Raw genomic sequence first — 25,284 nt, 5'->3', positions numbered from 1 at the left:
GCAAAGTGATAGTGGAAGTGCTCAACAAACATTTGCTCCTAAAGGACACAGCCGTGGGAAGGCAGAAAAGTACGGCAGAAGAGCATTTTGTACCTGACATCATTTTTATACCCCTCCACCTACAACAGCACCCCCTCCCCACAAAACACACACCAAAGGAATTTCTGGGATCTCTTCCATCAATAACTACTGGGTTTTTTATAGTCCTTTTAGAGACCACATTATCTTCCCTCAAAAAATAATGAAGTTATATAACTTTATTATTGGTTATTGTTCTTCCCTCCATCCTCATTTCCTCCTCTCCATTCTTTAACTACAATATTTTAAAATAAAATGGACTTCTTACATTGTTTGTGTTTAACGATGGCCCTACTGATGAGATTTGATGGAAATCTATGGATCAGACCTTGTGAATGGAGGGTAACCAGCTCCAAATGTACCAAAGTGGACAAGCCTCAGGAAAAGCCTAAATATACAAAATAGAATAAAGCTTTTTATATATTTTTTCCAAAATGTAAGGAAGCTTTTCTTTAGCTTCTCTGAATCTATAATCCTGGGTGTAATGATATGCTGGCAAATGGTCTTCCTAGTGTGCTGATAGGGCAGGAGGCAGTTCACCAGTTCAGTCAAAGGAGGAGGCCAAGCCCACTGCTATACACATGTATGGTCTATAAAATGGGGATAATAATCATACCTGCTTCATGGGATCTCATGAAGATGAAGTGAGCTAATGGGTATCCAGGAAGGGCTTCTAGATGCCAGGCCTGGCACCTAGCAGGAGCTCATGAAATATGAGCTAGTGTTATAAGATTTTTAACACCGAGTATTCACAGCTCAACCCTTGTTGACCTACCTCATCAAAGTTGGCTCTTATTACAGTGTCCAGTATTCTCTGACAGTGTGTTCTGTACATCATAATAAAGGTAGAAACCTGTGGGGGTGGGTAGAGGATCAACAACAAAGACATACATTAATACACATTGCTGCTGCCCTTGGACTTTCAGTTTTTAAGTCATTTCTTCCCTGTGGCGGGATGGAATTCACCTAACACCTGCTCAGCCTACTAGACCCAGGTGAGACTGATTTTCATTAGGTGGCATTCTCTGACCCTCGGCTCCCTCCTCTGTGCTCACACAGCACGAGTGTGTTTCTCCCTGAGATATGGAATGCGCTGGTTTCTCCTTCTGCCCCTATTTTCCACCCCCTGAGACTGTGAGCTCTAGGAAAACAAAAATGGTATCTTATTCATGCTCATGTAGCCAGCACTTAGTACAGTGCCCGGCACATAGAGCTAAGCAGGGTTATGGAACTAAATTCTCTTCATTGGCTGAGATCACTAAAAAGTTAAAATCCAATGTATAGTTATATGAAGAAGTGATTCTGCCTAAGTCACCGTAAGACATTTGGAAATTCTCTGCAATGTGCCTAGCAAAAAAAAAAAAAAAATTAATCTCCCCCTCCATTTATCCAATACTTTTTTTATTTTTATGTTTTTTTTTTTAATTACCTGAGAATTTTAAATCCATGGTGCAGGAAGTTCATTTGTGTATTTATTGACAAAAAAGCAAATTTAAGAAAAAATATTTATCTATTTCTTAGATTTAATGTATCCTTTACAGATACAAGTTCATTTTCCTCATTTTAGAATATAGATATGCATTTTATATAAACTTAATTTGACTTATACAAGCATCTGTCTCCCTGGTTGACTCTAAGCTTTCTGAAAGCAGGACTCATCTCATTCTTCGCTGCATCCCAGATCCTAGTGTGACATGGAGACTTAGTAGAAGCTCAATACATGTTAGAGCAGCACTGGGTTGCATCAATAGGTGCATTAAAGATGTGATACTTGGCTGGGCCCGGTGGCTCACACCTATAATCCCAGCACTTTGGGAGGCCAAGGCGGGCAGATCATGACGTCAGAAGTTCAAGACCAGCCTGGCCAACATGGTGAAATCCCGTCTCTACTAAAAATACAAAAATTAGCTGGGTGTGGTGGCGGGTGCCTGTAATCACAGCTACTTGGGAGGCTGAGGCAGAATTGCTTGAACCTGGGAGGCGGAGGTTGCAGTGAGCCGAGATTGTGCCACTGCACTCTAGGCTGGATGACAGAGCAAGACTCTATCTCAAAAAAAAAAAAAAAAGAAATGTGATACCCCAAGGGAAACTTCCCCAAATTTGTTTTTCCAGTAACTTGCTCCAAATATTCTATGATCAAAACTATCACATTCACTATACCTATAAAATCTTCTTTGACTGTTAGACTATGATTTCACCAAATCCCCTGCAGCACATGGGAAAATGGACTTTATCCTGTGGAAAAGCAATTCAGAGGGGAGCGGTTCTTTCCTCATGAAATGAGACAGCATAAGATCATAGGACAGGTATGTAGGTAGATAGACAGAAGACAGATGATAGGTAGATAGACAGATAGGCATACATGATAGAGATTGATAGAGCAAATTTTATTTTAGAATAGTTTTGGATTTACAGAAAAGTTGTAAAGATAGTACTGGGAGTTCCCATATGCCTCACCCCAATTGTTAACATCTTGCATTACTAGGATATATTTGTCACAACTAATAAACTGATAGTGATAAATTGTTATTAACTATAGTCCATGCTTTTTTTTTATTTCTTTTCTTTTTTTTTTTTTTTTTTTTGAGATGGAGTTTTGCTCTTGTTGCCCAGGCTGCAGTGCAATGGTGCAATCTTGGCTCACTGCAACCTCTGCCTCCCAGGTTCAAGCAGTTCTCCCACCTCAGCCTCCAGCTGGAATTACAGGTGCCCACCTCCACGCCCGGCTAATTTTTTTGTATTTTTAGTAGAGACAGTGTTTCACCATGTTGGTCAGGCTGGTCTCGAACTCCTGACCTCAAGTGATTCACCCACCTCGGCCTCTCAAGTGCTGAGATTACAGGCATGAGCCACCTCTCCCGGCCTGGATTTCTATCTATATTTTTAAACTCACTGTTTTGCAATAAATGTGTGTGTGTGTGTGTGTGAGAGAGAGAGAGAGAGAGAGAGAGAAACCACCCACCCCAAATAGTCACTTCAGTTGTGGTTACCTTCTCCTCAGGCAGGCTGGCTGGCAGATTTAGATCTTTGACATTGGGAAATTCTGGCAGCAGCGTTCCAAGTTTGGACCGGGGTGAATATGCCACTGTCTGTTTGCTCACTTCTTTCTTGCCCGTCTCACTCACCCAGGCAGCTCCTTTCTTGGAATACATCACATCATAATACTGGGAGCTTTCTTTCACTGCAATGCCATAGTAATGGTACCTGGGCCACAAGGAGAGGGAGAGAGAGAGAAAAAAAAAAAAAGAGAGAGACCCACATGCACTATTATTAAGTGAGGTTTCCTGAGTAGGGAGTGTTGCCCAAGGCCAAGGAAAGCTGGGGCCATCCTACCTGGGGATAGAAGAGTTAACTCGCCTTGTAAGGCTAATATCACTGAAATATAGAATTAAACCAAAGTGCCAGCCATCAATCAGGCAGGTAAAAATAACCAAAATTGCCTCCTACAGAAAACATTAAGTCAAATACTTTGCAAAGCAGAGAGGGGATGAAAAACTTTCCATTAGTACTTGATCTCTCATGTCTAGCCAAATGGGATCCCAGCACTTGAGGGTCCCTTCTCTGTGGGGACCCAAGCAGGATATGTTTGTGACTACTAACTGCACCTCCAATAAGAATTCATTTGGCCTATGTTTTTCTTTTTTTCTTTTTTTTTTTTGAGACAGAGTCTCACTCTGTCACCCTGGCTGGAGTGCAGTGGTGCAATCTCAGCTCACTGAAACTCCACACCTCCCAGGTTCAAGCGATTCTCCTGCCTCAGCCTCCCAAGTAGCTGGGATTACAGGCATGTGCCACCACACCCAGCTAATGTTTGTATTTTTAGTAGAGATGGCGTTTCATCATGTTGGTCAGGCTGGTCTCAAACTCCTGACCTCAGGCCCACCTTGGCCTCCCAAAGTGCTGGGATTGCAGGCATGAGCCACCGCGCCTGGCCTTGGCCTATGTTTTTCTTAATCAATAAATGGTAGTCTCAAAGAACTGTATTTTTAAAAAGGTAAATTCAGTGCTTCAGTTGACACTGAATGTAAAACAAAGACCAGAACTTTTTATTAATTCAAAATGGGCTTAATATTAGCAATGTTTTCAATTAAGACTAATAAGGGATTGGAGGCTGCATTTTGTTTAGATTTTAGCTATAATCTATTGAGCACTGGCTATATGCCAGGCACTTTGCAAAGGACTTTGCATGCATTAATTTGTAAAATAACCAATAATGGAAATTATTACAGTCTTTCTACACATGAGAAACTGGAGGCAAGAAAGCTCAAATAATTTGTTTAAGGTCATATAGCTGTTTAGGGGAAGAACAGGTTCTTGAACACAGACAGGTCTTTTTGACTATGAAGCCACAGTGCTATCCTACTGAAAACACTGCAAGATAGTCTTATAAACTTTGATCTTATCAGAATCATTTTTAAAGTTTAAAAATACAGACTCCTGGGCCCTCTCTCAGGACCTACTGATTTAGAACATCTGGGAATGGGGCCCCGGAATCAGCACTGAATCAAGCACCACAGGGGTAATTCTAAAGCACATCAGTTTGAGATCTCTGGTACTGAGTACTTGACACACAGTATCTTATTTAATCTCACAAAATCCCCATAAAGCTAGAATTAATTATTATCCCCATTTTTATAGATAAGGAAACTAAGGCCCAGAGAATTTAAGTCATGCACCCAAGATCACTCAGTGAGTAAGGAGCAGAGGCAGGATTTGAACCTCCCAAGTGCTTTGAACCACTAAGCCAGTGATTCTCAAACTTTACTACTAATAAGAATCACTTACAAAACATATTAAAATATCCCTGGTAGTCTAGTGGCTAGGAATAAAAGAAGAAGAAAAAAAAACATTAAAATAGAGACTCCTGGGCCCCGCCCCACCCTTAAAGATTCCTATTTAGTAGGTCTAGAGTCGATTTTCACAGTCCCATGGCAATACAGATGTTAGGTCATCCGTGGACCTCGCTTTCAGAAACACCGCACAACATATTAACTACTTTTCTCTACCCATGGAGATACGATGAAAGTCACAAAATCATACAGATGAGAAGGCATTTTGAATTATGGGAAGGGCTTTTGCGAGGAGGGAAGAGATGAGCACGTCAAAACCTTCCCTCTCCCCAACCCTCCTTTACTCCTGATACCATTCCGTGACATTTCTGCTTAGAGGGCATCTCGAATCTATCTGAATGCCTTCTGGGATGAAGAATTCAGACCCTCCGAAGGCAGCCCAGTTCATTTTGCCAGTATGGTTATCAGAAAATTCTTCTTTGTGCTGAGCGAAGTCTGCCTTCTGTGCCTTCTGTGTCTTCTACTACTTCCCAACTGTCATAACTGCCATAACTGCCTTCCCACCTGGAAGTCACTCCGTGGGTGGGGGAGGAGGGTGGTTCCGGTGGCTTCAGTTGGGATGACAGTTATGACACACCACCTTAACCTTAAAAAGTTCGCCTTTATAACTTCTTAAGAGCCAGATCATCTAATATGTTCAGACCAGACCATTTCTTGACTATTCAGAGATCACGTAGCTAAAATCAACAACCATAGTTAAGCTACTGCTCTGATCTCTAGTTCTTCTATTTCAGTTCTGTAGGGCACAACAACACATTCCTCATCAGCCACCCCCAGATTTTTTTTTTTTTAAATTTCTTCTAAAAAAAGGCAGGGGATACATGTGCAGAATGTGCTTTTTTTTTTTTTGAGACAGGTCTCGCTCTGTCACCCTGGCTGGAGTGCAGTGGTGCAATCTTGGCTCACTGAAACCTCCGCCTTTCGGGTTCAAGCAATTCTCCTGCCTTAGCCTCCTGAGTAGCTGGGACTACAGGGACATGCCACCATGCCCGGCTAATTTTTGTATTTTTTGTAGAGATGGGGTTTCACCATGTTGACCAGGCTGGTCTTGAACGCCTGATCTCAAGTGATCCACCTGCCTCAGCCTCCCAAAGTGCTGGGATTACAGGCATGAGCGACTGCACCTGGCCCACCCCCCAGATTTCTTCTGCCATTGTCAATTTGCCAAGGGAGTTTCTCTATAAGGCCACGATGCAGGTTGGAGACAAGAGCTTCTTACTGCCTTTCAATTGGTCGAAGGTGTGACCAACTTTGGAGTATCCTTATGGAAGAGGATACAATAAAATTGATAATACAGAATTTTTAAAGGAGATATTTTGCCAACCTCGAGGTTAAAGAAAAAGAAAAACAAACAAAACAAAAACAGACTGTCCCATGTGGACAGAAGGAAGTTTTCTCTGTTTATGCAGGATGGGAAACCTCTCTGCTCTCTCTTTACTACGTGTCTTTACTATTTCTACTCTTCTTAGAAATGAGCAACAAGATATTAGAGCCACTGATTCCTCAAAGACCAAGAGCTGGAGAAAAATAACTCATTTTCATTTATTCCATATCCTTCTATCCATCCACTCTTCTGTTTGACCAACATTTTGAATTGCCTATGTGTTTACCAGCAAACAAGGAAGAATCTGGCTTTTGTAATCTATAATCGTACCAAGGCTGAAAATTTACTTTTAAACAAATACCAGAATTTTAAAATTATAACTGAGGTTTTTTTTTTTTTTTTTTCAGAATAGTCATCTTGGAAAATTATTAGGAATTTATTCCAAGAGGTCCTTTGTTCAACAGTCTTCTGGAAATCCCTTTAGAGACTGGTTCAAGAGCTTCTGAGCTACACCAAAAAAATTAGTCTCATTATTTTCAGAATACCAAAGAAGGGTTTTTCCCAGTTTGATCATCCATTTTCTTTCCCTACCTTGGCTCCGAAATCAAACCCACCCTTGGAGGATGGGAATGTGCTGCCCAGGGATGAGAGGAGCTGGTGAGGGACAGGGGTTTGGCCCAGGGTGAGAGCACTGGATATGCTTTTGACACACCTTCAAGACAAGTCTTAAAAGTCCTACATGGTTGCCTTTCTAAAAAGTTACAGTGTTTTATAGGTCACTATGCGCTGACCTGCTCAACGTGGTCAAAATGCTTAGAAATGCTGCATAATAAGGCACCCTCTAGTGGAGTCACCTTGTACATTAGCATAATAAGGGTTCTGAGAAGTATTGCAGTAAAGGAAACTGTTTAAACTTAGTGTTTACCACACTTATAGGGCCTGCTGCTCTTCTTCATGGAACACCTATTATCGTCCAACAATTTTTGAAACATCCTTAGAGGCAAGTCCTATAAATCCAGATTTTAATGAAGGTCAAGCAGTACAGGAAGAGATTCCCTTCCCACTGACTCACATCTAGCAGACAAGTGTCTGCACAGCCTTCGGCACTCCCCTGGTCTTTACTTAAACGTAACCTCCTCTGAAAGACCTTTCCTGGCCATTCCTCTTTTGTTGCTCTCTGCTACAGCTTTGTCACAATCTGATTCTCTGTTTTGTCTGTTTCCCACCGGAATGTATGCTCCATGAGGGCAGCAACTGATTTGCTCCTGTGTTCCCAGTACCTAGCACCACATATGTGACACACAGAAAGTATAAAGCATGAGTTGGTTGGTTGCTTGATGAAACTGATGAATGGGAAGCCGTGAGCTCTCATGGACCATGGTGCAGCTGGACCTTTCTGCCCCATCTCCCATGCAGGGAATAGTACAGTTTTCCTTCTCTGGTCTACTGGATACTATCAGAGCAGAGTTTGCTCAGCAAAACAGTCCAGATAACCTGGAGATCATCCAAGAGGCCACAAGGCAATCCTTTCAATGATGCCCAAGACTATTTTATAAAATATGCCTAAAAGCAGGGTGGTACAAAATCAGATTCCTTAAAGCAGCAGAGCCAACTCGTCTTGGGCTTTTGGACAACCTCTCTTTCAGGAGTCCTGAGAGAGGGGCCCTGGCTGTCATAAAGCTCCTCCATATTTCCTCTAGGCACAGACTTCTGCCAGGCCTGCAGACAGAGCTCAGGATAAAGAGCCAAGGGTGTGGCCTGTCTCGAGGCCCATAGATGTGTGCTCTGCAGGTGGAATGGCCGTCCGGTGCTTACTTTGACTGTCCTCGGGTCCCGAGTCTTCTGGTGGTTAACTGAGGAAACTGCTGTCTTATGATCTGTAAGTCAACACAAGAATCAGTTACCCATTGGGAAGAGTTGGGAGCACAGTGACTGAGTTTTACAAATAGCCATCTACAGAAGGGAGGAAAACATAGGTCCTTGGTTGCAATGACTTAATAGGAGTCTGTGAGGACCCTGGAGAAGACTACTGGTGTCAGAGTAGGGAGTGCTTGGATGGTTGTGGGGCTCTGGATACTAAGGGGGTCTCACTTGGCCACTGTGTGCTTCACTCCCTCCTACTCACAAAGGAAGGAGAGTTCTGGTTGGTCCAGAATGTGCCTCTCCGCTGTTTAAAACCCTCCAGTGGTTTCCATGGCACCTGGAACTAAAACCCACACTTAGCCTCTGTAACTCATCCTGCTTACCTTCTGGCCTTCCTCTCTTACAATTCTCACCTTTACTCACCAGATCCCGGCCACGCTGGCTTTTTATTGTTTTCTCTATTACTGAAACACACCAGCGTTGCTCCTCATGGGGGGCCTTTGTACTGCACCCAGGAGTGGAATTTCACTCAGCTCTTCACAAGACTGCCTCCTCTTTAACCATTCAGGCATCTGGACAATGTCCTTCTGCCCAGAGGCCTTCTCGGATCAGCCAGTGTGGAGTAGCACAAGGGTCACATGGCCCTGCTTTGTCTTCTTATCACTTAACACTGTCTGAAGTTATCTTGTTCACTTACTCTCTGGGTGCTTAGTTTATGTCTCCTCCTGCTTGAACACATGCTCCATGAGAGCAAGGACCTCATACAGGGTTTGGCACATGCAAAGACCTCAATCCACATTTGCTGAATGAAGGAATGAAAGCCTAGGGTTATCTTTTTTCTGTCTGAAGAGCAGAGGATGATAATTGCTGTTGCTCAGGACAACCACACCAATTCACAAGAAATCCGTGAAGAGAGAGCATCTCTCAAGGTGAAAACATAACCATGGGGCCCCTTTCCTTGGGGTTTACGGAGATGATGTTTGTGGAGAGGCATGACAGGGCAGGGGTTACATGCAAGAACTCTGGAACTTGACTACCTGAATTGAATGCAAGCTCAGGCATTGGTTAGGCTGGATGCCCTTGGGCAAGTTATTTAGTATCCACATGACTCAGTTTCCCCATTTGTAAAATAGGAATGGTAATAACCTCTAGAGTTATTGTGAAATTTTAAAAAGTGAATGTATGTAAATAGCTGGCAGTAGTGCCTGGCAGTTAGTAAGTACTTAATAAATGTTACCCATTATTACCACTGATTGTCCTGATGACCCTTTTACTTCCAGGCATTTTTTTAGTGTAACCAAGACTCCCTTCCCTCCTGGTACAGCATTGAGCAGGCACACATGGTCAGAGAGAGTAAGCCTTCATGAGAAGAGATGCTGTTGCTGATTTCTTATTGGTAGGGCATAAACCTTGAGTGCTTTCTCTAGGGATGGGGATGAATCTCTATTCATCTATTCACCCCTCTTTTATCCACACCAATACTCTCATTGATTGATTTACTCATTCACTCAACAAATATGGACTGTGACCCTGTTAGCTGTTTGAACTGGGACATACTATTTAACCTCTCTGTGCCGGAATTTCCTCCTGTGGCATTTGAGGAGTAAGGGGTTGTGTAGTCTTCCCCTAACTGGAGGGCTAGGTGTTAGTGATCTCAACTAAATGGCACCAGTGGGATGGACAGAAGTGCACAAATTAGTGAGAAATTGAGAACCTTGAAGACTGACCATTTCTCTACACTGGGGAGCTGACCACCTCCAGCATGGAGAATGGATGTGGCAGCATTTCAGCATCTGAAAATCGTTGACAAAAAGATGTACCTCACAAGAATGTTTAGAGAATCTAATGCAATAGCATCATGAAACCACTTTTGGAAGTAAAAAAAGGCTTTTAAAATATCATCTCATGGTGATAATACTGAATAAAATGATGCAACAATTCTCTGAATTCTTTAAGGGTACCACTTTGTAGGCAATAAATCCCATCTCTTTAACCCTGACTCTTGTAAACTGAGGATCCAAGCTTTTCACTTTATGTCCCTCTCAAATTGTTGTGACCTGAGTAAAAGGCAGTGATTCAAGATGGGGTCAGTAACAGTGCTCTTTAAACACTTTGTCTAGCAGTGCAGCCTAAGACTGCACCCAGGTTTAGTGGCCTCATCACCTTGGATTTATATTAACCTGTGGCCAAGCCCTTCAGACTTTCATCATATGCATGGCTTCAGAGCCAGGATTTGAAGCAGCTAACGCACACTACTGAACAGACATAGACATGCTAATAGAGATAGAAGGAAAACAAGGGAAGCATAAAAATTGAGCCAGGGGATTTTTCACATTGGTTAAAAGTGGGTTCTGAGTTTCCTAACTACCCAAGCAAAGAAGATAATACAATAGAGTTCTAGGAGTCCCAGTATCAATATAAGTGCATACTAGTTGCTTAGAAAAAGCAGAAATTTTCCCATGTTTAGGTCTGGAAAATTTCTCCTATACAAATGGACACAACAGTTAAGTATCATGTTTTTTGTTTTTTTTGTTTTTCTGAGACAGAGCCCCCACTCTGTTGCCCAGGCTGGAGTGCAGTGGCACGGCTCGGCTCACTGCAACCTCCACCTCCTGAGTTCAAGTGATTCTCCTGCCTCAGCCTACCGAGTAGCTGGGACTACAGGCACACACCAACAAGACTGGCTAATTGTATTTTCAGTAGAGACAGGGTTTCGCCATGTTGGCCAGGCTGGTCTCGAACTCCTGACCTCAACTGATCCACCCACCTCAACCTCTCAAAGTGCTGGGATTACAGGTGTGAGCCACTGCACTTGGCCAGTAAGGCACCATGTTTAACCCTCTGTTATTCACAGACATTTTGGAAAGGATAATATTTAGTGCTGTCAAGGCTGTAGTAAAACTGGAATACTCAGATGGCTGATGATATCATTTATTAGCACAACCCTTCCCCAAAGCATTTTTAAAATACACAGGAAGCCATAAAGTACTTATTTTTTTTATCTATTAATTCCAAGGAAATAATCCAAAATAAGGAAAAGCTAAATGTAAGTCTACTAATGAGAGTGAAAAATTTGAAACAACATAAATGTCTAATGATAGGAAACTGTCTAAAAACATGATAGTATATATACACCCGGTAGAAATTATGAGATAGCCATTAAAAATGATGGTAACAAAAACTATGTCACAACACAGAAAATGCTTATAATGTTAAATGAAATAGCAGATCTCAATCTGTGTTTATGTTATAGTTATATAACAGAGAATTGTTTGTAAAAATATAGGAATAAACAGGTAATGTGGTAAAATGAAAATGTATATTCGTTAGGGCATTGGGATTGTGGGTAGAACAAAAAGGGTTTGTATATTTATGTACTAAATCAACTTTTTGTTTTTTGCAAATAGAAAAGGATTTCCTTATTGAAATAACTGAAAGTTCAAGGTAATCTTGGAAGAAGCACCGAAAATCTACCAGAATGTTATAGTGTTGTTATTTTTTTCTTTCTTTCCTTTTTTAAAAACATAAATCATTTCCTATTTTCTATAAACAATATGTAGATAATTAAAGAAAGCAGCATTGTTTTGTTTGGTTGCTAAGTCTTATGATTACTTGATTTAAGAGACTGGGCTAAGTTCTGAAATCTTTCTAAGTGTTTATTCAAATAGTATCCTACATAACATCTATAAAGCAACACAGGCCAAGCCCTTGATGCCTGGCCCTAGGTGAAGGTACCAGGGGTTGCCGACTGTGTTCTAGAGATGTGCCAGAAGGCCCCTGGGAAATGACTGGCCTTCTGGAGCCATTTGTTCTACCTCTGTGAGGCAATAACATGTACCATCAGTGTGTTTGTAATTCTATGCACTGTGATCTTGAGGAATTATCAAGCCATAGCATGGGGCCTGGGAATTCACAGATCAATTTAATCTATGACTCCCTTCATTCTTGATGGTTTTTACTTATTCTTTTTGAATAATGTATAGATCGATACATGCAGTTTTAGCATCTGTGTGACCAGCATCAATCTCTGCTGAGTTACCTAAGACAGAACAGGAGAGTCCTCCCTGACTCCTCTCTTCCTAACACTGCACAACCCCGGGTCCTACTGGTTCTGCCTTCAGGACATCTCCTGAACCTAGCCCCTTCTCTCTTTCTGCCCTTACCGCCACTACTGCACTAGTCCACTGTGATCTCTCACTGCCTGAACCACAGAAACATTCTTCTAACTGGTTTCCCTGCCACCAGTCTTGTTGCCTCACCAATGGAATTTGTTTTTTTAATTTTTTTGAGACAGGGTCTCACTCTGTTGACCAGGCTGGAGTAGTGGTGCTATCCTAGCTCACTGCAGCCTTGAATTCCTGGGCTCAAGAGATCCTCCTGCCTCAGCCTCCAGAGAAGCTAGGACTACAGGTACATGCACCACACCCGGCCTCAGTGGCAGGATCTTTCTAAAATGCCAATATGATCATTTCACTTCCTCATTGAAAATGCTGGGTGTCTTCTCGCCGCCCACTCTGAATAAAAATCCAGGCTCCTCAGGCTGGTCCATAAGGCCCTCTGTGATCGACTCCCACCCAGCTGCCCAGCCTAAAATCCAGTCACTCCCCAGAGCTCCAGGCTCATGTTGCTCCCACATCCACGATGCTGTTCCCTATGCCTGGGATGCCAAGGCCACACTGTTTCCACTCACCCCCAAGGAACTCCTAGCTTTCTCTGAGCCTCTCCCACTTGCCCTGTGACCCTTCCCATGCAGCCTTAGCTGCCTCCTTTCTCTGTTTTCCTAGTGAATTGGGAAACAGTGGTATACAGTGGTTAGGCACACAGGCTTCCGAGTCAGGCTCACCCGGGTTCCAGTCCCGGCTCAGGCACCGTGCTAACCACTTTACATGCATTATCTCAGTTAATCATCACAACAACCCAGTGCCAGGTTCCACTGCTGTTCCCTCAGTATAGATGAGTAAAGTGAGGTTTAGAGAGGCTAAGCAACCTGCACAAAGCCACACAGCTCAGATGCAGACCTACGATTTGAATGCATCCAGTCCAACTTAACACTCTACCACCGCAATGTTACTGCTTCTAGATGAATGAGAATGTCTCGAAGCCTCTCATTCCTTCTTTTAACAGCAACCTTTATTTCTTTTATGTCATGTTCCTGCATTTACACATTGGGTGTGTTTGAGGAATGAAATGATTTCTCGTTCTCATCAACTCTTCAGTGAAGATTTCTCTTCTACTCTCCTCATACTGACCCTCTTGGAAATGTTCTGGTGGCCTCTGCTATGAACAGGATCTGAGGGCCCTGCACCCAATAGGCTAGGGAAGGTGAGAAGCAGCTGAGGGGATGGTGACATCAGCAGACAGCCCTGTGTCTCCTCCTGGATGAAATTTCCCTGCATCCACTCAAGTGGCAATCTGGCAGTGAAATGCTCCTGCTTAATAAAATGCTAATCAAAAATCATTGTTTGCATAATTGAGGTCCCCAAGTAGGTTTACTGAAGGAATGATGCAGATCATTACCTGTCTACCTAGAGGCCTCTGGCAATTCTTCATGGTCACCTGACTTAGCAGAGGTTCTTTTGATTGAAACTCAGACACCACTCTTCGCTTCCATCTTTTCTCTCTGAATTTCCTTCCATGAACTCGAGGTTCTGTCCAAGTCAGACTACTTGGTGTTGCACTATTCCCTGAATGCTTCCCAGGTCCATACCTCTGCACCTTCTACCCTCAACTCTCTCTCCCTCCTCACTACCTGTGCCCTCAGAGCCCATCCAGCCTCTCAGCATGCACTCCGCTGCTCTGTGAGCCTTTCCCCATTACCTGACCACACAAAGCTCGCCTTTCCCCAAACCATGATTGTATGTGCCACTTCCAACCTGTGACCAAGTTCTACCCTCTATCTTCTTATTCCTGATTCTACCCATATCCTCCCATCTCTATGCATCCCAGGACCATGGGTTTGCACCTGGATTGCTGCAATGGTCTCATTGGCCCTGCTTCCTGTCATGCCCCATCATGACCACTTCTCCATGAAGCCTCTAGACAGAACCCAGACCCACCAGGTCCTGCCTAATTGGCCCTGCCTTTGTTCCAGCTTACCTCTCCCCCTCCTTTCCCAATTCCTGTGCTCCGGCCATACGGAATGGAACTTCTTCCAAGTTTCATGAACACACTGTGTTCTGTCTTACTCTGGCCCTTCCCACAGGATGTTCTCATTGTCCAGAGCCCTCTCTTCACACCCTTTTTCTGCCTAATGTCTACTCATCCTCACATCTCAGCTTGTACCTTATTTCCTCCCAGAAACTTCCCCTGGGCCACTTGCTGGGTGACCATAGTTATGTGATCCATAGAATCATTTTTTTAAAAATTAAAGTTGACAAATAAAATTGTGTATACTTATGGTGCACAATATGATGTTCTGAAATATGTATACATTGTGGAATGGCTAAAGTGAGTTAATTAACATATGCATTACCTCCCATACTTGTTATTTTTTGTGGTGAGAACACTTAAAATGTACCCTCTTAGCAATTTTCTTTTCTTCTTGTTTCTTTTTTCTTCTTTTTGAGACAGCCAGGCTGGAGTGCAGTGGCACCATCTCAGCTCACTGAAACCTCTGCCTCCTGGGTTCAAGTGATTCTTGTGCCTCAGCCTCCTGAGTAGCTGCGGTTATAGGCATGCACCACCATGCCCAGCTAATTTTTGTATTTTTAGTAGAGATGGGGTTTTGCCATGTTGGCCAGGCTGGTCTCAAGCTCCTGGCCTCAAGTGATCCACCCACCTCTGCCTCCCAAAGTGCTGGGATTACAGGCCTGAACTATGGTGCCTGGCCAGTAATTTTCAAGAATACATTGTTATTAACTATAGTTACCATGCTGTGCAATAGATCTCTTGAACTTGTTCTTCCTGCCTAATTGAAAGTTTGTATTCTTTGACCAAATTTCTCCAACTCTGCCACCCCCATAGAATCTTTATAAATAATCAATGTTCTACTTAGCTCTATAAACTCCTTACCTAGGTCTGTAAGACTCCACACAAACTGGATCTCGAGCCTCATTTTCCCCACGTTCAACAAGCTGCAGCCTCAATAACCATAATAGGTTGGCTAATGGTACAAAGCTTGGATTCATTTACCAGCAGATATCCACTGAGTTTATGCTATAGACTGGACATTTTGCTAGGCATTGAGGAACACACTGAGCAAAACAGAAACAGCCTCTGTTCAAGAAGCTTACATTCTAGTGTGAGAAGACCAAAAATAAATGAAAAAGTCAATGTATCTTCTATCAGGTAAGTGCTCCAGAGGGGAACACAAAAGCAGGCCGAGGGGAATAAAGAAAACGGAGGTGGGGGCCGGGCACAGTGGTTCATGCCTATAATCCCAACACTGTGGGAGGGCGAGGCGGGCGGATCACAAAGGTCAGGAGTTCGAGACCAACCTGGACAACATGGTGAAACGCCGTCTCTACTAAAAATATGCAAATTAGTTGGGCTTGGTGGCGCATGCCTGTAATCCCAGCTACTCAGGAGGCTGAGGCAGGAGAATTGCTTGAACCCAGGAGGCAGAGGTTGCAGTGAGCAGAGATCACACTGTTGCACTCCAGCCTGGGTGACAGAGCAAAACTCTGTCTTGGAAAAAAAAAATGAAAGAAAGAAAAAGAAAGAAAGAAAGGAAGAAAGGAAGGAAGGAAGGAAGGAAGGAAGGAAGGAAGGAAGGAAGGAAAGAAAGAAAGAAAGAAAGAAAGAAAGAAAGAAAGAAAGAAAGAAAGAAAGAAAAGAAAGAAAGTAAATGGAGGTGGGGGTGTTATTTTGTTTAGGGCAATTAGGACTCTGATCATGTGGCATCCAAGTAGTGACCTAAAGGAAGTGAGAGAATGAACTTTGTGGATATCTGGAGGAAGGAAACTGCAAGAAGGAATAGCTCATGGGAAGGCCCTGGGTGGGAGCTTGTCTCATTTGTTTCAGGAAGAATGAGGAGGCCCATGTGGCTGGAGCAGAGCCAGTGGGCGAGGGAGTGGCAGGAGGACAGGTCTGGGGGCTGGAGGGGTTTGCGGGGCCTTGCAGGCCTTTGTAAGGGTGTCTGCTTTTACTCTTAGTGAGATGGGAAGACTTCAGAGGGCTTTAAGGAGGGGAGTGGGGAACAAAACCTGACTTACTATGCAAAAGGGTCACCCTGGCTGCTGTGTGGAGAACTGACTTAGGGGCAAGGGTGGAAGCAGGGAAACCAGTTGGAAGGCTACTGCAGTAGTCCAGGTGGGAGAGAAGGTGGCTTGGTGCATTAATTCATTGACTCATTGAATGAAAGAATGAAAGAATCATTCCTCTTTGATTGGCCATTGAAGTTGTCTCCAGCATTGTGTTAATGCAAATAATGCTATAAGCAATATCTTTGTGTGTCATGATTTTTGTTTTTTATTGTGGATACTTTGTTTTGAGATTTCCTCCTCGTAACAGTTTCTCAAAGATGGAGCTGCTTTATCCAAAGGGAGACACATTTCAATGTTCTTAAAACACACTTTTATAAAGTATAGGACAGCATTAACACTTTATAAAAGTGTGCTAAACTGAAAAGCCACAAAAGACCTTTTGCTGTTTCTTCCATTTGAGCTTCAAGTTCTTCATATATAAAGTGGAGATCATAACACTCACTCAGCTTACCTCACAGGCTCGTAGCAGGATCAGAGCGGCTAGAGACTGGGTACCCAGGCTTGCCTCCTGGGACTTCACCAGCCGGAAGTGGGGCAAGAGTGGAGGGCAAGAGCTCAACCTCAACAGGCTTTCACAGCCCGCTGGCTGGAGGGGAGCCAGGAGTGACCAGCTGCCAGGGAGGGGCCGGAGCAGGGGGTCCATATCTATTAACACTCCTCTCTGCCTCTCCAGTGACTCGTCCTCTAGTTATCATTATTTTCTAGCCCTTTCTCTTCACTGACGGAGTTAGCCCTCTATACTTCCATCCTTCATGGATTTGCAGACGCTTCTCATTCAATCTAGTTTTTGGGCTTTTGTGGTATATTATGCTTTCCCAAGGAACATATTAGTGTGGTTGGAATATTTAGTTCTGTTTGTGAAAATTCTTTTACCTAAAAGTATCTAATGGCCAAATCTTCTCCTCCTTCTCCTCCGAAGAGAGAAAAAGGCAATCTCAAGTAAAGAAATCAGAGGAAAGGGAGTTTGCTGTGAGTAGGGGATGGGGGATGGGTGGAAGCGCTGCTGTATCACATCACATTCTGCCCAAATGCAGGTCAAGACTTTTCCCACTCTGAGCAAAGAAAGGGCTGCTGCAGATAGCACCTCCTCCTTGCAGCTGCAACAAAAACCTGTGGGAAGGGGGTTTGGCTTTTTTTTTTTTTTAAGTGTTTCTTATGGGCTGCAAATTACAAATTATTCTCCTCTCCTTTCACCAAGTAATCAACTGGTCCCTGAATCTGAAAGCCCAGCACAATTTAGTTTGAGTCTCAAAATGCAGGGTTGGTTCAGCCCCGCTCAGGCTGCTCAGCTTTTAATTTCTGGAGCAAGACTCAGCAAACAGTAAAACACTTTTGTGGAGCTGTGAAAGTTGAGCTTCGCTGTTTGATAAATGAGCAGACAGGCAGGCAGCCTCTCTTTCTTTTTTTGTATGGATTCAATGAAGCCTGCCTAAAGAACGCCACATGCTGTTCTAGCTACTGATCTAACATTCCGCAACATCCCAGCCTTCCAAATTCCCTTTAATTACTCATGAATCCCACCCTTCTCTCTTTCAGCCTGGGCAGACAGAGCTGGGGGCTCCACGGGGATAGGGGTGGGAAGCAGAGAAGCTCTGGAGGACAACTCTCTCTGGAGCTGTTGGAATTCTTCTTTAGGTAGTGGTGGCCATGTCACTCATCTCCCCTGTCCGTTCTCCTCCCCATACACCACACTCCAGTTGAAGGTAACCCAGCATGCAGGATACCCTTACATCATTTTGTGGGTGCAATTTTATTTTAAAGAAACATGAGTTTTAAGCAAGAATTTCCGAGATGACATGTTCAAACAATTGCCCTCCTAATTTAAGATGAGGAAGGGAAAGAGTGAAAAGGGGACCTGTCAGCCACTGAGCATCACTAAGCACCATGCCCTAAATGAGGTGGTTTTATACTCGGTAGTACATTTTGTCTTAGAAAACAGCACTGGAGGCCGGGTGTGGTGGCTCACGCCTGTAATCCTAGCACTTTGGGAGGCCGAGGTGGGTGGATTGCCTGAGCTCAGGAGTTCGAGACCAGCCTGGGCAACACAGTGAAACCCCGTCACTACTAAAATACAAAAAACTAGTCAGGCATGGTGGCGTGCACCTGTAGTCCCAGCTACGCAGGAGGCTGAGGCAGGAGAATCGCTTGAACCTGGGAGGCAGAAGTTGCAGAGAGCCAAGATCATGCCACTGCACTCCAGCCTGGGCGACAGAGCGAGACTCCATCTCCAAAAAAAAAGAAAGAAAAGAAAAGAAAGAAGGAAAACAACACTGGAGGAGAGTATGATGATCTCAATTTACAAATGAAGAACTGGGATCTAGGGTGATTCAAGGCTGCCTCCATTCACAGTCTCTGGCCAGTGGAAGAAACAGGAATCTGATTCTCCTACCTGTCATCTTCTTTACTGTGGCTGACACATGCCCACACATGCCAAAGCCAGCAAGGTGTCCCCTCATTGTGAATGACACCCCCTGCCCCACTGCCTCTCTTGGTGTTGCCTCAAGAGACTCCCCCAGAGCCACCCAGGAAGGCCATTCAGTCTCATTACTCTAAATAATACAGCCTTCAATTTTGACCCCAAATAATATGATCTTGATCAGTTTGATCTCCAAACTTAGTCATCAGGCTTTTGTTCCCAAAAATTCCACCCACCCTCAGTAGGTAAAGATTTCCCATCAACAAGAAGTGATCTAAAAGAAATTCTAATGCAATGGAATCAGTGGATGTCCTTCCACACATTGAAGGAGATAAACTCATGTAGAATAGAGTCAAGTATGCTGAACGTAGTCTAAAAATAAGACTTGTGGGTCTTATTTCAGGGGTCATTTTAGGTGTGGGAAAAGAAGGGCTTTTCAAGAAGCAAGAAATTAGAAATTTAATACAATTTCCTGTTTTATAACCATGTATTGTGGAAATTTTGTGGCATATTTTTAAAAACATAAGAATTCTTTGAACAAGAGAAATGATTAGGGAAAGAAGTTGGTTAAAGGGAACTAATTGTCACAAATTTAACTCTGAAAGCAGGATATTCACTTTCTTTCTTTTGACAATAAACCTAGTCTATTTTTCAGAAAAGAAAAAATAATTAAAGCTGGTGATATGGGGACTGTAAAACATCCTATCTCAATGCTTCCATCTTAAAATGAGTGTTTGCTGGGGTCATTTTACTATACTGATATAACTCTTGCCTACTCAACAATTTTTATGACACTTCCTGGGTGCCAGGAACTGGGGAATGAAAGGGTTAGAGAATGCTACAAGTTTCACAGGAAATTCCCTAAGAGAAATTGCAAAATTTCTACAAGAAATTCATACTGAGTACAATGAGACAGAAGTGTAATTTCAAATCATGCCTATGGATTGATTAAGAATTCCTTGAAAAGCCCCAGGGCTGAAAAGGTAACAGAGAATCTGTTGCCCCTTGAGGGGTACCACAGATGGCAATAACAAGAATTCCAAAAATCCATATGTGAACCCCTCATTGTCCTCAGGGTGACTGGATAATGTGTCACATGTACATGAGAGAAGGCAGTCATCACACACTGATTTAGCTAGAATGGGGTGAGTTACATAAGATACAGGTTAAGTCAAAAATGGAATAATTCTGAAGATGATAATAAGAGAGGGCGAGGGTGGTGATGGCAGCCTGTGTGTGATGTAGGACATTTTTAGAACAATTGTTCTCAAAATTGTTCAGAAAGACGAGCACCTAGAAAGGCTGGAACACTGATATGTTAGTGATCATGAAATGTTGCTATAATAAACTGAAGTCATAACTAACAAGCATTGAGTGTTTATATTTATCAGGCTCTGTGCTAAGTAGCCCTTTTACAGTCATTATCGCAACAGTTCTCCAGGTGATTGATTGCTATCAATATTCCATTTTACAGATGAGGAAACTGAGGCCGATGGCTGTTAGGAAATTATCTGAGCTCACAGAGCTGCTAAGTGGTACAACCAGGATTCAAATTCAAACCCAAACAGTTTGACTTCAGAGTTTTACATGGCACTACACACACACACACACACACACACACACACACACACACACCCCTAAAAAAAACCTGGTGTGAAATCAGACATTCTGTCATGGACACCCCACGGCAGATTCAAAAATATTAAGAAAAATATATGCAAGAATTAAAAGTAGAAGGAAAGTCTATGTACGTATTTTTTTTTCCTTTGATAACTGGAAAAAGACCATCTTTGAAGGATACTAAAGATGCCTCAAGAGTGCCCTCATCTTCTGCTGCGTCAGTTCAGGGGTGTGCAAGTGACCCCAGGTCAGAGTGGGAGGAGGGCTGACTGGTGGGACTAGAAGAAGGGGGCCACCGTGTAAATGAGGGGGTCTCCGTCCTCCTCTCCAATGCAGGTAAGTGCAGCTGATGAAGCACAGGCCCCAGAACACACTTGGCTTTTTTCCCCATTGCCCAAGGATGGTCAGCAAGGAGAAAGGAGCCAAATCTTCAAGGATGAGCCACCCACAGCCCAAACTGCCAATTACCCATGTCCTCAATGGAAAAATGCAGGACATAAATAAATTTAATTCATACGAGCACATCTGTCATCCCAGCTTCCCTTTCTCCAGTCTCTCTACCTCTTACTGGTGTCTCTTCCACACTTTCAGCCCCACCACTGGATCCAGTGTGGGGGAAGGGGAGACCTGCCACCAAATGTAGGAACTGGGGAAAACCACTCAGTCCCTCTGAGCTTTAATTTCCACATCTGGAAAGTGAAGGGATTGCATCAACTGATCTCCGAGTCTCCTTAATAGATTAAACTCATACATACTGAAGTGTTAGTAAGTGATAAGTATTAATGAGTGATCTTATCCTGTTCTAGTTGCATTTTTACAGACTTAAATGAGTGGAATTGAGGAATTTAAGACATCGTTAAGCCTTTATTTCAGAAGGCATATTTTTGAGGCCAAATGGCCTCTCCACATATTCAAATTACGCTATATCACAACTATCTAGTGCCTATCCATAAGCCAGCCTTTTCCTGAAAAGTTCAGCAAATTGCTGACCATGAATCATGTCACCCTCCACAGTCTTAAGTGATCACATTGTACCACCCATGTTACTTCCCATGAGCTCATAATTTGAGAGAATAACCTATACTCTTCCAGGATCCTGAGTTCCATTTCATAGTTGCAGCATATACAAGGATGCATGGATGTGTGAAACACCCTTATGTGGATAAAATGGCTAGTTGCCTAATCCTTCCCCACTAAACCCTAATTATTTTTTCTTTTTTCCCCTTCATCCTTAGTCCAAGTTAAATAAATCCTAATTATTTAAGTTTAAAAAACATTTTAAGAGGGGCTCTCACTGTGTTGCCCAGGCTGCACTCAAACTCGGAGGCTCAAGTGATCCTCTCACCTCAGCCTCCTGCCTGAGTAGCTGGGACTATAAGCCTGCACCATTGCACCTGGCTCAAACTGTAGTTTTTATTCCAGGATAGAGTGGACCACATTTTCTTGCCTCCCTGATAGCCAAAGGCAGCTAATGAGATGTAAGGGAAAATCACTGGGCTGGGCTCTGGGAAAGAGTCTAAAGACGGCTGACTGAACTGGGAGCTTTGACCTTTCTTCCCTTACCCCATTTTTTTCTACTTCTTTCCTAGAAGATAGTCTTTGGAGTCTAGCAGTCATTTTGGACCATGAGGTGATATAGAAACTGGAAGCCATCTGCTAGAAAGGGCAGAGCACAAAGACAGAAAGAACCTGGGTCTGATGCTCTTATGGAGCTGCCCAACTATAGCTGGGTTACCTTCCTCTAGACTTAGTTTATGTAAGAAAAGTAAGACCACTAATTTATTTAAGCCACTATTGAGGGATGGGGAGGAATATCTTTCCCCACAGTCCCAATTTCTGTAATAACTCAGAGACCTTCTGGTTTCCACCCAGGATCTACTTTATAGAGAACGCTCCAGTGTTTAGCTCCTTTGCATTGATCAGAAATCCGATAGGCCCTGGAGTCAACTACCTCATCTTTAAATGGGAATAAAAACAGCATTTTGACTTCCAGTTTCTGGTTCTGTATATAAGAAGTTTTGAAGTCACCACTCCATCCTAATGAGTAAAAAGCAAAACAAACCGAAAAATCAACAATTCTTCTTGGGTCCTTAAGAGAGGGGAGGACACAGAGCAAACTGCTGCCCCCAAGATTGGAGAGATGGGCAAATCAGGGAACCGTGGCTCCCTGGAGCAGAGACTCAGGAGTGGGAACTGCCTCAGGAGCCAGTGCTGTGGTAGGAACATCTGAATTGTAATTGACAAGTTGTGAAGGCTTAATGCAGACAAGGCTGAGAGTTAAAAAATAACTCCAGGGAGGCCCAATCATAGGGGAACCCACACAATATTGAGAGATGTACCTCTAGGAGCTTGACCAGGTTCCCACAGTAAATATCAGAGCAAAAGTCCCTCATGCTTGCGGCAGGGGGAGGAGAAAAGGAACCATTTTGAAATATGCCAGAGCACTCTGTTCTTCTTAACAAGGCCTGCTTTCAGGAGAAGCTAGTTAACCAGGGCCTAATCTGCTGGGGTATTATCAGAGCCTAACTGACTTGGGAGAAAGGAAATACCCAACTCCAGTCAGCTCTAGTCTTCCATGCGGAGAAGGGAAATAACCCAACACCAGTCCCCTCTAACCTTCCATGTGAAAGAAGGGAAATATCCAATTCTAGCCAACTTTAGCTATCCTATGACATCTAAGAGGGGAGGGAAAAAAATGGAGAAACACTTGTAGTAAAGTTCACAGTCCAGAGGCATAGGCTTACTAAAGGATTGAGACCTAATCACAGGATGATAGATTGCTTTCCCCCCACAACACGCCTTACCACCATATGACTAAAAGTGATTTATAGCAGTTCCTTTTTTACCTGGCACATCATGTTCAACCACCAAGAAAGAATTACAAGGCATGCTAAAACACAATTTAAAGAAAGAGCAAGCCTCAGAACCAGACAAGGCAAGGATGTCAGAATTATCAGACCAGGAATTTAAAACAACTGTGATTAATTTGCTAAGGGCTCTAATTGATAGATTAGACAGCCTGCAAGAACAGATGGACCATGTGAGCAGAGAGATAGAAATCCTAAGAAAGAACCAAAAAGAAATGCTAGAGATCAAAAACACTGTAACAGAAATGAAGAGTGACTTTGATGGATTTGCAGGTGACTAGACATAGCTGAAGACTCTCTGAGCTTGCGTAGATATCAACAGAAACTTCAAAAGCTAAAAAGCAAAGAGAAAAAGACTGAAAAACAGAATAGAACATCCAAGGACTATGGGGCAATTACAAAAGATGTAAGTACACATAATAAGAATATCAGAAAGAGAAAAAAAGAGAGAAAAGTAGCAAAGAAATATGTGAAACAAAAATGACTGAGAATTTCCCCAAATTAATGTCAGACACCAAATCACAGATTCAGAAAGCTAAGAGAACACCAAGCAGGATAAATGTCAAATAACAAACAACAAAAAGCCAAACCACAGGAAAACAACATCAAGGTATATAATTTTCAAACTATAGAAAATCAAAGATAAAGAAAAACATCCTGAAAAAAGCCAGAGAGAAAAACAACCCATGTTACCTATACAGGACAAAGACAAGACTATCTTCTGACTTCTGCTTGGAAATCATGTAAACAAGAACGGGGTGAAATGAAATATTTAAAGTATTGAGAGGAAAAAACCTACCAACCTAAGTTTCTGTACACTGAGAAATTATCCTTCAAAACTGAAGTAGTAGTAGAGACTATCTCAGACAAACAAAAATCAAGGGAATTTGTTTTCAGTAAACCTGACTTGCAAGAAATGTTAAAAGAAATTCTTTAGGGAGAAGGAAATTGATATAGGTCAGAAACTCAGATCTACACAAAGAAAGGAAGAGGACTGAAGAAGGAATAAGTGAAGTAAAATAAAAACTTATTTTTCTTGTTTTTTAATTGATCTAACAGATGACAGTTTATTCAAAATAATAATGGCAACAAAGTATTTGATTATATGTGTATATCAATTAAAACACATACATAAGTATGTGTGCATGTGTTTTTATACAGAGTGCACCAAAGTTATGATTTTCTCATTATAAGGTGCTCGCCCTTCTTGTGAAGTGGTATAGCATTATTTAAAAGTGGGCTTGAATTAGTTGTAAATATATACTGCAAATTCTAGGATGGCCATTTCAAAGGTTTTTTTATGTTAAAGTATAACATATGCTAATAAAGGAGAAAAAATGGAATGATATGAAATGCTCAATTAAAACTGCAAAGGGCAGCAGAAGAGTGGAAGACAAAAATAGTAACAAATAACAAGGGCAACAAATAGAAAACTAACAAATATGGTAAATATTATCCAATTTTATCAATAATCACTTTAAAGATCATGGTCTAAATGCATCAATTAAAAGACAAAGATTGCCTAAGCAGTTCAAAAAACAAGACCCAACTATATGTTGTCTATAAGAAACCCACTTTAAATATAAAGATCCATGTAGATTAAAAGTAAATGGATGGAGAAAAATATACTATGATAATACTAATCAAAAGAAACAGGAATAACTATATTAATTTCATATGGAGCATACTTCAAAGCAAAGAAAGTTATCAAGGATAAAGAAGGGCATTATATAATTATAAAGGTATCAATCTCCAAGAAGACACAATGATTCTTAATATACATGTGCCTAACAAGACAGCATCAAACTATATGAGGCCAAAACTAACAGAACTGCAAGGAAAAATTGATGAATCCAGTATCATTGTTGGAAACTTCAATACCCCTGTATCAGAAATGGAAATCGGTAAGGCAGAAGATCAGTAAGGACATGAATCAATTACATATAATTGACATTAATAGACTACTTCATCCAAAAATAGCAGAATATATATTCTCAAACTTACATGGCACATTCATCAAGATAGATCACATTCTGGGTCATAAAACACAAAAATTATATAA

At 42.3% G+C, this 25,284-nt stretch overlaps 1 protein-coding gene across 4 annotated transcripts in view; it reads right to left on the bottom strand.

The window, feature by feature from the left end:
• Nucleotides 1-25,284, bottom strand: part of RFX4 (regulatory factor X4) — a 177,117-nt gene that overhangs the window by 69,229 nt on the left and 82,604 nt on the right. For 2 of the 4 annotated variants that reach the window (XM_003269965.3, XM_030821303.1), the window contains exons 5-7: nt 8,068-8,129; nt 3,069-3,282; nt 854-931 (exon numbers count right to left, since the gene is read on the bottom strand). In XM_003269965.3, the coding sequence (XP_003270013.1) occupies nt 854-931; nt 3,069-3,282; nt 8,068-8,129 (354 nt within the window). Of the gene's footprint in view, nt 1-853; nt 932-3,068; nt 3,283-5,221; nt 5,317-8,067; nt 8,130-25,284 lie in introns of those variants that run through there. The other 2 variants (XM_003269964.4, XM_030821304.1) reach the window with 2 other exon arrangements.

Source organism: Nomascus leucogenys, chromosome 10 (assembly GCF_006542625.1).
Source record: "Nomascus leucogenys isolate Asia chromosome 10, Asia_NLE_v1, whole genome shotgun sequence".
Classification (NCBI taxonomy): Eukaryota; Metazoa; Chordata; class Mammalia; order Primates; family Hylobatidae; genus Nomascus; species Nomascus leucogenys.
Note: the sequence above shows the minus strand (reverse complement) of the source record. Positions and strands in the feature narration are given on the sequence as shown.